The sequence below is a fragment of the Bison bison genome, unplaced genomic scaffold (genome assembly GCF_000754665.1).
Source record: "Bison bison bison isolate TAMUID 2011002044 unplaced genomic scaffold, Bison_UMD1.0 scf7180017864482, whole genome shotgun sequence".
In the NCBI taxonomy this organism is placed as follows: domain Eukaryota; kingdom Metazoa; phylum Chordata; class Mammalia; order Artiodactyla; family Bovidae; genus Bison; species Bison bison.
This window is the reverse complement of record NW_011495042.1, coordinates 698,540-708,773: the sequence shown is the minus strand read 5'-3', so window position 1 is coordinate 708,773 and position 10,234 is coordinate 698,540. Positions and strand designations below refer to the sequence as shown.

General features: G+C 48.8%; 1 protein-coding gene across 1 annotated transcript in view; it reads right to left on the bottom strand.

Moving 5' to 3' along the window:
* Positions 1–3,286, bottom strand: part of LOC105004680 (15 kDa protein B-like) — a 3,692-nt gene extending 406 nt beyond the window's left edge. Inside the window, exons 1-3 of the mRNA XM_010862355.1 lie at positions 3,107–3,286; positions 2,325–2,426; positions 559–651 (exon numbers count right to left, since the gene is read on the bottom strand). Of these exons, the coding sequence (XP_010860657.1) occupies positions 559–651; positions 2,325–2,426; positions 3,107–3,286 (375 nt within the window). The remainder of the gene's footprint in view (positions 1–558; positions 652–2,324; positions 2,427–3,106) is intronic.
* Between the last annotated feature and the right edge of the window lie 6,948 nt (positions 3,287–10,234).

Here is a 10,234-nt window from a genome sequence, read left to right as displayed (position 1 = left end):
CCCCCCCCCCCCCTTCCTGTCTCACGTGCGGCCCCTCTCTCCCCAGGTGGGGATGAGTCTTGAGGTCCAGGCAGTGACCCTGGTGGTGGTGCTGGAGGGGTCCCCAGTCAGGCCCACTCCCAAAGCCCAGAGGGGCTAGAAACGCCTGCCACTCTTGTCCACCCCGGCTATTGCACTCACTTACCAGGAGGCTCCACCTCCGGCTGGTCTTCCCAAAAGTGGGATGGGGAGGCGGGTTACCAGAGCTCAAGGCCCAGAGAACAGCCGGTGGAAGACTGAGTCCCCTCCCAGCCCCAGGAGGAGACCATCAGTTCCTGCCCCCAACCCCTTCTGCCAGAGGACTAGCAGTCAATCATCAAGGTCTGGCCACGCCTCTCCCCTCCAGACTACTTGAGTTTAGACCGGTTCAGTTTCCAGGTCTAAGGTCTGGGACCTCCAAAACTGAGGTTCCACGCGCCTAAGTCAGTGGCCCGGATGAGGGACCCTCGATCACTGGCGGTCACCAGGCAGAGCGCCTCTGAGACGGGAACTGGGGTAGGTGAGGGCGCAGGGGCTCACCTCCGGCTCCAGCTCACGGTCCGGAACGCAGTTGAGAGACAGGAGGCGGAGTTGCCGCAGCATGAAGAAGGAGCCGGTGCAGTTCCGCTCCTCCTGCCGGGGAGCAAGCACACAGGCTGTAGCAGACGGCGCCCTCGCCCAGGTCCCCCGACTCCCGAGCTCCAATCCACCCGCTAGACGCCGGAGGGAGCAGCGGCCGCTGGGGACACCCGGGCAGGCTCCGTGCGCGCCCGATAGCATTAAGGACTTTCATGCAAGTTCTTACACGGGAAAGGGTCTCCATAAATTAGCCGAGAGGGAGTTATATTGTTTAAAACACTCGTGTGTACATCAAAAAGGTACCGAAGATGATACACCAACAGTTAATGTTGTCTCCTGAGTAGTGGGGTTGCAGATTTTTTGTTGTTTACTTCGCTTCTCTAAATTTTGTTAGTTTGCTATAATAAAATATTTTCCTAATGTTAGAAAAGCAGTTATCTGTTCAGTTCAGTCCCTCAGTCGTGTCTGACTCTTTGCGACCCCATGAACCACAGCTCGCCAGGCCTCCCTGTTCATCACCAATTCCTGGAATCCACCCAAACCCATGTCCATCGAGTCGGTGATGCCATCCAACCATCTCGTCCTCGGTCGTCCCCTTCTCCTCCTGCCCTCAATCTTTCCCAGCATCAGGGTCTTTTCAAATGAGTCAGCTCTTCGCATCAGATGGCCAAAGTATTGGAGTTTCAGCTTTAACATCAGTCCTTCCAATGAACACCTAGGCCTGATCTCCTTTAGGATGGACTGGTTGGATCTCCTTGCAGTCCAAGGGACTCTCAAGAGTCTTCTCCAACACCACAGTTCAAAAGCCTCAATTCTTCGGCGCTCAGCTTTCTTTATAGTCCAACTCTCACATCCATACATGACCACTGGAAAAACCATAGCCTTGACTAGATGGATCTTTGTTGGCAAAGTAATGTCTCTGCTTTTTAATGTGCTGCTAGGTTGGTCATAACTTTCCTTCCAAGGAGTAAGCGTCTTTTAATTTCATGGCTGCAATCACCATCTGCAGTGATTTTGGAGCCCAGAAAAATAAAGTCAGCAGTTATCTGGGTGGATTATAAAAGCATCAACAAAAACTAAAATATAATTTATGGTTTTCAACTGTGGTGTTGGAGAAGACTCTTGAGAGTCCCTTGGACTGCAAGGAGATCCAACCAGTCCATCCTAAAGGAAATCAGTCCTGAATATTCATTGGAAGGACTGATGCTAAAGCTGAAACTCCAATACTTTGGCCACCTGATGCAAAGAACTAACTCATTGGAAAAGACCCCAATGCTGGGAAAGATTGAAGGCAAGAGAAGGGGACGACAGAGGATGAGATGGTTGGATGGCATCACTGACTCATGGACATGAGTGTGAGTAAGCTCCAGGAGTTGGTGATGGACAGGGAGGCCTGGTGTGCTGCAGTCCATGGTGTCGCAAAGAGTCAGACACACCTGAGTGACTAAACTGAACTGAGGCGGATTATGGTCCCCCTTTGTTCTTTCTCTTTTAATATTTAGTTGCTTCTTTAGCATGTATTGCTTTTCTAATAAGGATGGGCAAATTGTAGTAAGAAAAAGCCATAAGGAAAAACCCAATTTTTTAAAAAAGCTTCCACAGTCAAACCTCACCTGTCTGTGGGTGGGTGGAAGCAAACTTGGCCTCCGGGAAGGAGGTGAGAGAGAGGGGAGATTCCTTGTCCTGCTCATTGGGGCGGGGAGCCAGGGGATGGATGGGAGACTCACCCCGCCCTCCCTGAAAGGACACTGTCGGGACCTTCGGCGGTACCAGAGCAGGAAGCACACAGTCTCTTTAATCCTGAAATTGAGCGGGATCGTGGTGGAGTTCTAAAGAAGCAGGAGAAGAGTCACAGTCATCTCCCTTTTACACAGGAGACAACAAAGGCAGGGAGGAGAGAGATCACAGTTCCAAGTTGACAGGGCTTGCCCAAGGTCTGCAGTTCCCACCTAAGAGAGGCGGCTGCTTCAAACAGCCTCAGCAGAGACTGAAGGCGCGCACGGCTTCTGGAAACCAGCGGAGGCCACCACTTCATGGCTGGACCACCTTGAGGGGTCACCTCCCATCTCTGCACCTCAATCTCCTCTTCTGGGACAAAGGACCTAGAATACTTGCCTTGCACACTCAACTGCCAGGAGAGAGGTAAGGGGGTGGGAAGGGGGACCCTGGAAGGCCCTGCTGAGGTGCCTTCTGGTGGGACCAGTCTGGCTCCTGTCCATCCTTTGAAACAGCTCTGCTTACTCCTGAGTGCAGGACTGGACTCCCAGACCCCACATTCCACCCTTGGGCAAAACCCAGAATTGATCAGCTAGCCAGCTGTCAGGCTGGAGAGAGATTCCAGTCTCTGTTTTACCTTCTGAGTGGAGAAACATCATAGTAATAACAGCAGCATCTGCTGTTAACCGAGCACTTTGTGCCTGTTTGGGGCACTTGCTCCTGCCTGCTGGTCTCACGGGATGCTGTGAGGTAGGTGGTACCCACTCCCCGGGCTTGAGCCCCTGACCCTCACCAAATCAGGTGGCGGCGGGGTGCTCTCCAGCAGGCCAAAGATGCGCTGTCCTCGCCGCCCCTGGTTGAAGAACTTCAGGGCCTGGGTGACGATCTCTTCATAGCTCAGGCCATGCTGGGCCACACAGGCCACGGCTGCCAAGCCTGCCACCAGTACCAGCGCCTTCCAAGCCCCTGCCATCGTCCCTTCTCGGATCCTCTGCCACTTGTGATCCCCTTTAGGTGGTAATCACGCAGCCTTGCCCAAGTCCTGCTGGCGACATGCGGGGGCTGAGGCCTTCCTGAAAGGGGCCTCTCTTTTCCTTTGCTAGGCACCCGGTGTTAGCCAACAGTCCAAAATACCAGTGACTAAGAGGCAAGGAGGATTGGGCAATTGGCCTAGGAGTGAGGCAGCCCCGAGCTGGGGCAGGAGACTGGTGCGATGCTGGGCACGTCCCTTCACTTTGGCCTCAGTGTCCATCTCTCCCCCAACCCTGTGCCACGGGGAGGCCACCTCTGGCTCTGACACTCCAGGACCCTGTGCTGTCTCTTGCCTGGTTGGTGTGGTTTGGTTCCAAAACAGCTGCCTGGGATCCATGAGTTCTCTGTGTGACCACTTCTCAGCTGAGAGCACAGACAGATGGTCTGGTTGAAGGCTGTACTCTGGCTGACACCTACCATGTTGCATATATTTTTAAAATACTGATTGTTGTTGTTTTAGTCGCTCAGTCATGTCCAAGGCTTTTATGACCCCCTGGACTGTAGCCCACCAGGCTCCTCTGTCCATGGGATTGCCCAGGCAAGAATACTGGAGTGGGTTGCCATTTTCTCCTCTAGGGGATCTTGCCCACCCAGGGATCGAACACACATCCCCTGCGTTGGCAGGCAGATTCTTTACTGCTGAGCCACTGGGGAAGCCCTAAAATACTGATTGTCAGTCCTTAAAAATCTGGATGCCTGATTTAATTCAAAAAAAATCATAAGATCTGACAATTCATGGCTCACTAGTCCCTGTCATTGGGTTTGATGGCAGCAACCTCTCCAGGGAGAGCCTCGCTGCCCACATCCCCCAGGCCAATCCCTGCAGGGCAAAGAGGGGAGGCTGTCCCCAACAGGATCGGGGTAGGGACCCCTGGCTGTTGACACAGGTGGCCCCAGGCAGCAGCCCACAAGGGGAGCCGCAGGAGCCTCCCCCTCCTCCGAGGGCTCCCATTTTCCTCAGCTCCCTGTTACTGGGGCCAGGGTGTTGACTTGCCAACCGCCCTTGGTTCTGGGTTCCTGTTCCACAGGAGACTCAGAAACTGGGGAGGAGAGGAGTGGCTATGGTGTTCTCACTGAAGCCCGCCAGTGGGGAAACCAAGGCACAGAGCAGCCCACCCTTCCTCCAAAAGCTAAGGGTGGAGCTGAGAAGGACAGAGCCAGAAGTAGGGAGAGGGGGCAGAGCACAGAACAGTCTTTGGCAGACCCAACAGGTCCTCAAAGGCCTGAGTCTCATCATCAGATCCATGCAGCCGTGGCGTATAATGGTGAAAAATTAGAGACAATATAAACATGCTTCAAGAGCAGTTTGGTTAGAGCACTCGGGGTATTCCTACTCATGGAATACTGTTGCTACTTGTTGGAATATGTATCCAGTTATTAGCGGGATTGCATTCATCAAAGGTTCTTAGCTGGAGAATGAAGGTTCTGCTGCAGCTGATCTCGTGTCCGTCCCAGGAAGTGTGATAAGGCGAGACGGCAGGTGATCACTGTAGAATCCTATGCTCTTCCTATGAAACGTCCTAATTTCTCCTCCGAGTTAAAATGCAATTAGAATCTGTGTGGTAAAAAGGAAAGTGCATTTTTAATTTTCTTGCTCTCAAGAAAGCTTTCCCCTAACTGTTGGGGGCCAGAGTGAGGCACTCGGCCCGTGGCAAAGGTCATGAGGAAGGAGGCTCGACATATGCAAAGGTGGGATCGAGCCTCAGAAGTCCCCCTGGAAATCCTCGAGCATCTACCCCCATAACCAGAGCCTGCCTACTTTACTACTTTGTGCTCATCTACACCTCTGACTTTACGGGGGGCTGTCCCCCACCACCTCTTTCGGAGAAGGAGTTAACTTAGAGCTCCAGTTAATAAAAACTCCTGGGTGTGACAAGAGTGTTTTAACCTACAAACTCCTCTGAAGGTTCTCTAGCCTTCCTGACAGGCTTGTCCGGCCACATGTGATTGCTCACAGCCTCCCAACCGTGAGAGGCACGAGATGCTTTAAACCTTCTAAAAACAGGTTCCTTAGAAAAGTTAGAAAACTATTAGTATAAGTATAATGGGCTGATTAGAAATTGTATTGGTGAAGGGTTTTTCATTTGTTTAGCCAATGTTTGTTGCTAAGTCTCCACATCTCCTGCCCTTATACACATTAATGAATATATAGAAGAAATAAGTATTAACCTTTGATATTAATCACATTGGACCTTAGGCTAAGTAAAATCTTTCCTTAAATAAAACCCACTATACCCTCACCCTATAGGAATGTAACTTTATTTGGGTGGTGTCTGTTTTAAGAATAATCACCGCTGGAGAAATAAGTGTCCTGGTTGACTGACCGCTGTCACAAGGAGAGGGTCATAAATTGTCAGCAGGCCCCCTGGCCAGAAGATGATGTAACACCCCTAAGACCTCTGTATACATTTGTATGAAGCACCTGACTTTGATAAAAGTCAGGACTGCTGACCCCGTGTGACTTTTGCATAACATCTCAGTGTATAAAAGTAGACCACGGAAAATAAAGAATTGGGATCAGTTTCTCGAAATACTGGTCTCCCCATGTCACGCTTTCTCTCACCTGGCTGAGTCTCCATCTGGAGCGCGGAACCCGCCATGCTTACTAATTATGCCTGGGCTTCTAAGATCCAACCGGGGAGGCCTCAGTGTCTCCTGTCCTTCAGGAGAACGGAAGGATGCCTGCGGCCTACGTAAGTGGTGCAAACTTCTTGTCTTGAAGTTTTATTGGTCTCCCGCGTAAACCAAGCTACTCAGCCTCTTTTCTCCACTGAATTTTCCTACTGAGCTATCCTTATTCTATTACTCTTTATATCTTTAATTAATATCTAATTGAAGCTATTGTATCCTGATCCTCGCCGACGCTGTCCCTGCTTCGAATACCCTGGATCAGCCGAGGCTTGGACCCCGGCACCTAACCTTCACACTGGCATCCTATCTCACTTTCAAGTCCTCAGGAGGACTTCCTCCCCAGGCCTTCCTACGCCCCCATCTCTGCTTTCTTATTAAGACACAACTTTCTTCATAGCACTTGCTGTTGAGTAGCAACAGTGGCTTATTGTTTATTTTATTTCCCACTTTGAGGGTAAGCTCCTTGAAAGCTGATTGTTTACCCAGCGCTAAGACGAGTATCTGGCATATAGTAGCTGCTCAGTAAATGCTGGCTGAGGGAATAAATGATTTTACCCTTGAAGGATTTTATGCATAGCTCAAAGACCAGTTCCTCGTACCCCACACATTTCCACCCAGTGTGGCTCAGCTTGATGGCAGCAAGCTTCTCTGACACTCAGAGCATCCGGAATGGAATTTTGTTACAGCCAGGCCTCTTTTTTCTGGGTGTCTAGCTGCAGCACATATTCCATTTCTGGTACAACAAGTTGACAAGAAGCAAGGATTCTCAGCTGGGGAGATTTTGCCCCTGGACCCCCAGGACAATTGTCAATGTCTGGAGACAGTTTTGAGTGACACAGCTGAGGAGAAGGCACAACCAGCACCTACTGGATACTGCTGATCACCCCACAGTGCATAGGGCAGCCCCCCCAAGGAAGAACGGTCCAGCCCCAAATGTCAGTGCCGAGGCTGAGAAATCCTGAGACAGAGCAGCACACCTGACGAGCACATAGCAACTGGACGGATCGGTCTTAAACACACGGTGCTTGGCCAGAGAGGAAAGAAATAGAATGAGATCTGTAACAACCCCCCCGCCCACTTCTCTCTAGCCATGTGTATGCGTGGAAAATACATCAGAATACATCCTTGAAACTGATTAACATTTTATAACACCTCCAAGGCCCAGGTAAAAATGAATGATGGTTGAGAGGGCAGGAAATGGTATGGGAGGGAAAAAAGGCAGAGAGGGGGCTTGCACAGACCAACACAGCCCCCACTAAGGTTCGGTTCCTTTTACAGACAAGTGTACACTGGTCAGTATCCATGACAACATCACTAGCAAGGTGCCTGAAAGGATGTTTGCTAAAATGTTAGTAATGATGACCACTGTGCTTTTCTCTTATGGAGCTGGCAAAGGATTCTGAGGTTTGTTGTTTTTTTTTTTTCAACTTTATTATTTGAATTTTTTTTTTTTACAATAAACATCTTTGTTTTACAAAAACCACAAAAATATTTTTATTTTTTAAAATTATTCATTTTAATTGGAGGCTAATTACATTACAATATTGTAGTGGGAAAACAACAAAAATATTGTTAAAATACTCATATGGAGTCTATGTTTTATTCCATATCTGCAACTGTTATTTTTTAAAGATGAATGGAGCTCTTTTTATTGAGATGAAATTCACATATCATAAAATGTGCCCTTTCAAAGTGTACAACTTATAACATTTTCATCCTCCTAAAAATAAACCATGTGCCAGTTAGCAGTCACTCCCTGTTTTCCCTTCCCCTTTGCCCCTGGCAGCTAATAATCTTCCTTCTGTCTTTATGGGTTTCCTTTACTGGAACATTTCATGTAATTGAAATAATAAAATATGTGGTCTTTTGTATCTGGCTTTGTTTACTTAGCATCATGGTTTCAAGGTTCATCCATGTTGTAGATTAATTCCTTTTTATGACTAAGATTTCATCATATGGATAAACCACATTTGTTGATCCATTCATCAGTTTATAGACATTTGGATTGTTTCCACATTTTTGCTTTTGTGAATCATGCTACTATGAATATTCACATACTAGTTTTCTATGTGGACATATGTTTTCAGTTACCTTGGGCCTATACTTAGGAATGGAATTTCTGGGTCATATGGCAACTTGGTTTAATTTTGTGACGATTTATCAAAGTGTTTTCTGAAGAGCCTGTACTGGTTTACACTCTCACCAGCAGTCTGTGGTATCCCACATCTTGCCAACAATTATTATTGTCTCTCTTCTTATAGCCATCCTAGTGGTGTGAAGTGATATTTCATTATGGTTTTCATTTGTATTTCCCTAAGAGCTAATGACATTGAATATCTCTTCGTGTCTGTTTATATATCTTCTTTGGAGAAATGTCTCTGCAAATCCTTTGTACAATTTTTAATTGGGTTGCTTGTCCTTATATTGTGGAGTTGTTCACATAATGTTTTTAAAATTAAAATGTTTTAGATTTCCATTGGAGGGAAAAATACCTCCAGTAAAACCAAGGCTTTAGATGTGTAGAATATTTCTTTAGGGACTTTGCAGACCCCCATCCCACGGCTCCCCATCAGCCTGAGAGGCTCCGGTTGTCCCCAGCCCTAATCAGTGAGGCTGATGAGGCCTGGAGAAGTTAGTAAGCATGCCCAAGTTACACAGTTGAGTCCTGTGTAGAACGATGGGGAACTGGGAAGTTTTACCTTGAGGAGAGGGCTGACAGGGTGACTTTGATTCCCTGCTCTGTCTCTGAAAGGCTGCCACGAACAAGAGGACCAGACTGTTTTTGTGGACTCAGAGGACAGAGACAGAACCAAAGGTTGGATTCCCAGGAGGAGACATGCCAACAAGAAAGGTCTCAAATCCAAGACAAAGAAAACATCTTGGGATATGAGGTAGGCCCCTAAGGATGAGGTCAGCACCACATAAGACAGAGAGAAAAACAGCTCCTTATGACATCACTGAGCTGCTGGGTCACACCTGGCCTGAAGGTGGAGGGCCTCTGGATGTTACCTTTTAAGCTACTTTGAATGGGCTTTTCTGTTACTTGCAACATGTTACAACAAATTTAGGGTTCAAACATCCAGTATAGAGGCATAAGGACAGTAGCCTTTATAATTCCATCAAATCGTAAGACTGACATGTCCAGAGGTTTGAGGTTGGATGGCATAGTCAGGGCTGGGAACTCAGGTTGGGGGCTCTTCAGTGGGAAAAAAAAATTGGGATTTTTTTTTTTTTTTGACAGGTAGACTTTACAGAGTATGAGTTCAAAAAGTCACACTCTGTGATAGCCACATAAAAATCCTTCAATAATTTGTGCTCAATAATTGACCTAGAGCAATGCAGAATACAGCTGTCTGAGCCCTGCCTCAGCTTCAGGATTCCATAGATCTGGGTTCACATCCCACTGCTGCCACGTCTCCACTGCTGCTTGGCCAGTCTCTCTGGGATTCAGTGTTGTTGTCAATCGCTGAGTTGTGTCCGACTCTTTTGCGACCCCACGGACTGTAACCCTCCAGGCTCCTGTGTCCATGGGATTTCCCAGGCAAGAATACTGGAGTGGGTTGCCATGTCCTTCTCCGGGGGATCTTCCCGAGCCAGGGATCGAACCCACTTCTGCACTGGCAGGTGGGTTCTTTACCACTGCTGGTATTCAGTATGTCTCGTCCTTGCAGCGGAGATAACAACCTTACCTTGTAAGTGCGGTGAGAGGATTAAGGCTAATGTGAGTGGAGGCAGCTCAGGTGTGGTGGTTTTTAAGGCAGTGATAAGTCAGATGCAGCTGAGACCATTAGTAAGCACGGAGCTCCTAACCCTCCAGTCTCTGACAGAGGGACTCAATTTTGCAGAGAGACCCTGATTACAGGGCTGGTCGGTGAAAGTGCCAGGATTCCAACCCCGGGTCCCAGGGTCGTGTCCTCCACCGTGCCGCTCTGCCTTCAGCCTGGGGGCTGCGTATCTTACTCCCTGGATGCTGGGAGCTGAGCTGCAGAGGGTGAGGGCAGGATTCCACGTATCCAGCAGGTTTCTCCAAGACCCACCCAGCCTGTGACTGGACCCTGGGGCCCGAGGTTGGAGCAGGGCATGGGTGAGGCTCTGGAGGGCAGTTGGGGGTGCAGGGAGCAGGAAGTGGACACTCCAGGGAAATGTCTTCCACCTGCTGGAGGTACGAGATCCCATTTGAGTGACCGTTTCCACTGCACATTCTACTGGCCAGAACCACAGACAGCTGAGACCCTCGATTCCTCCTGAATGACCCCAT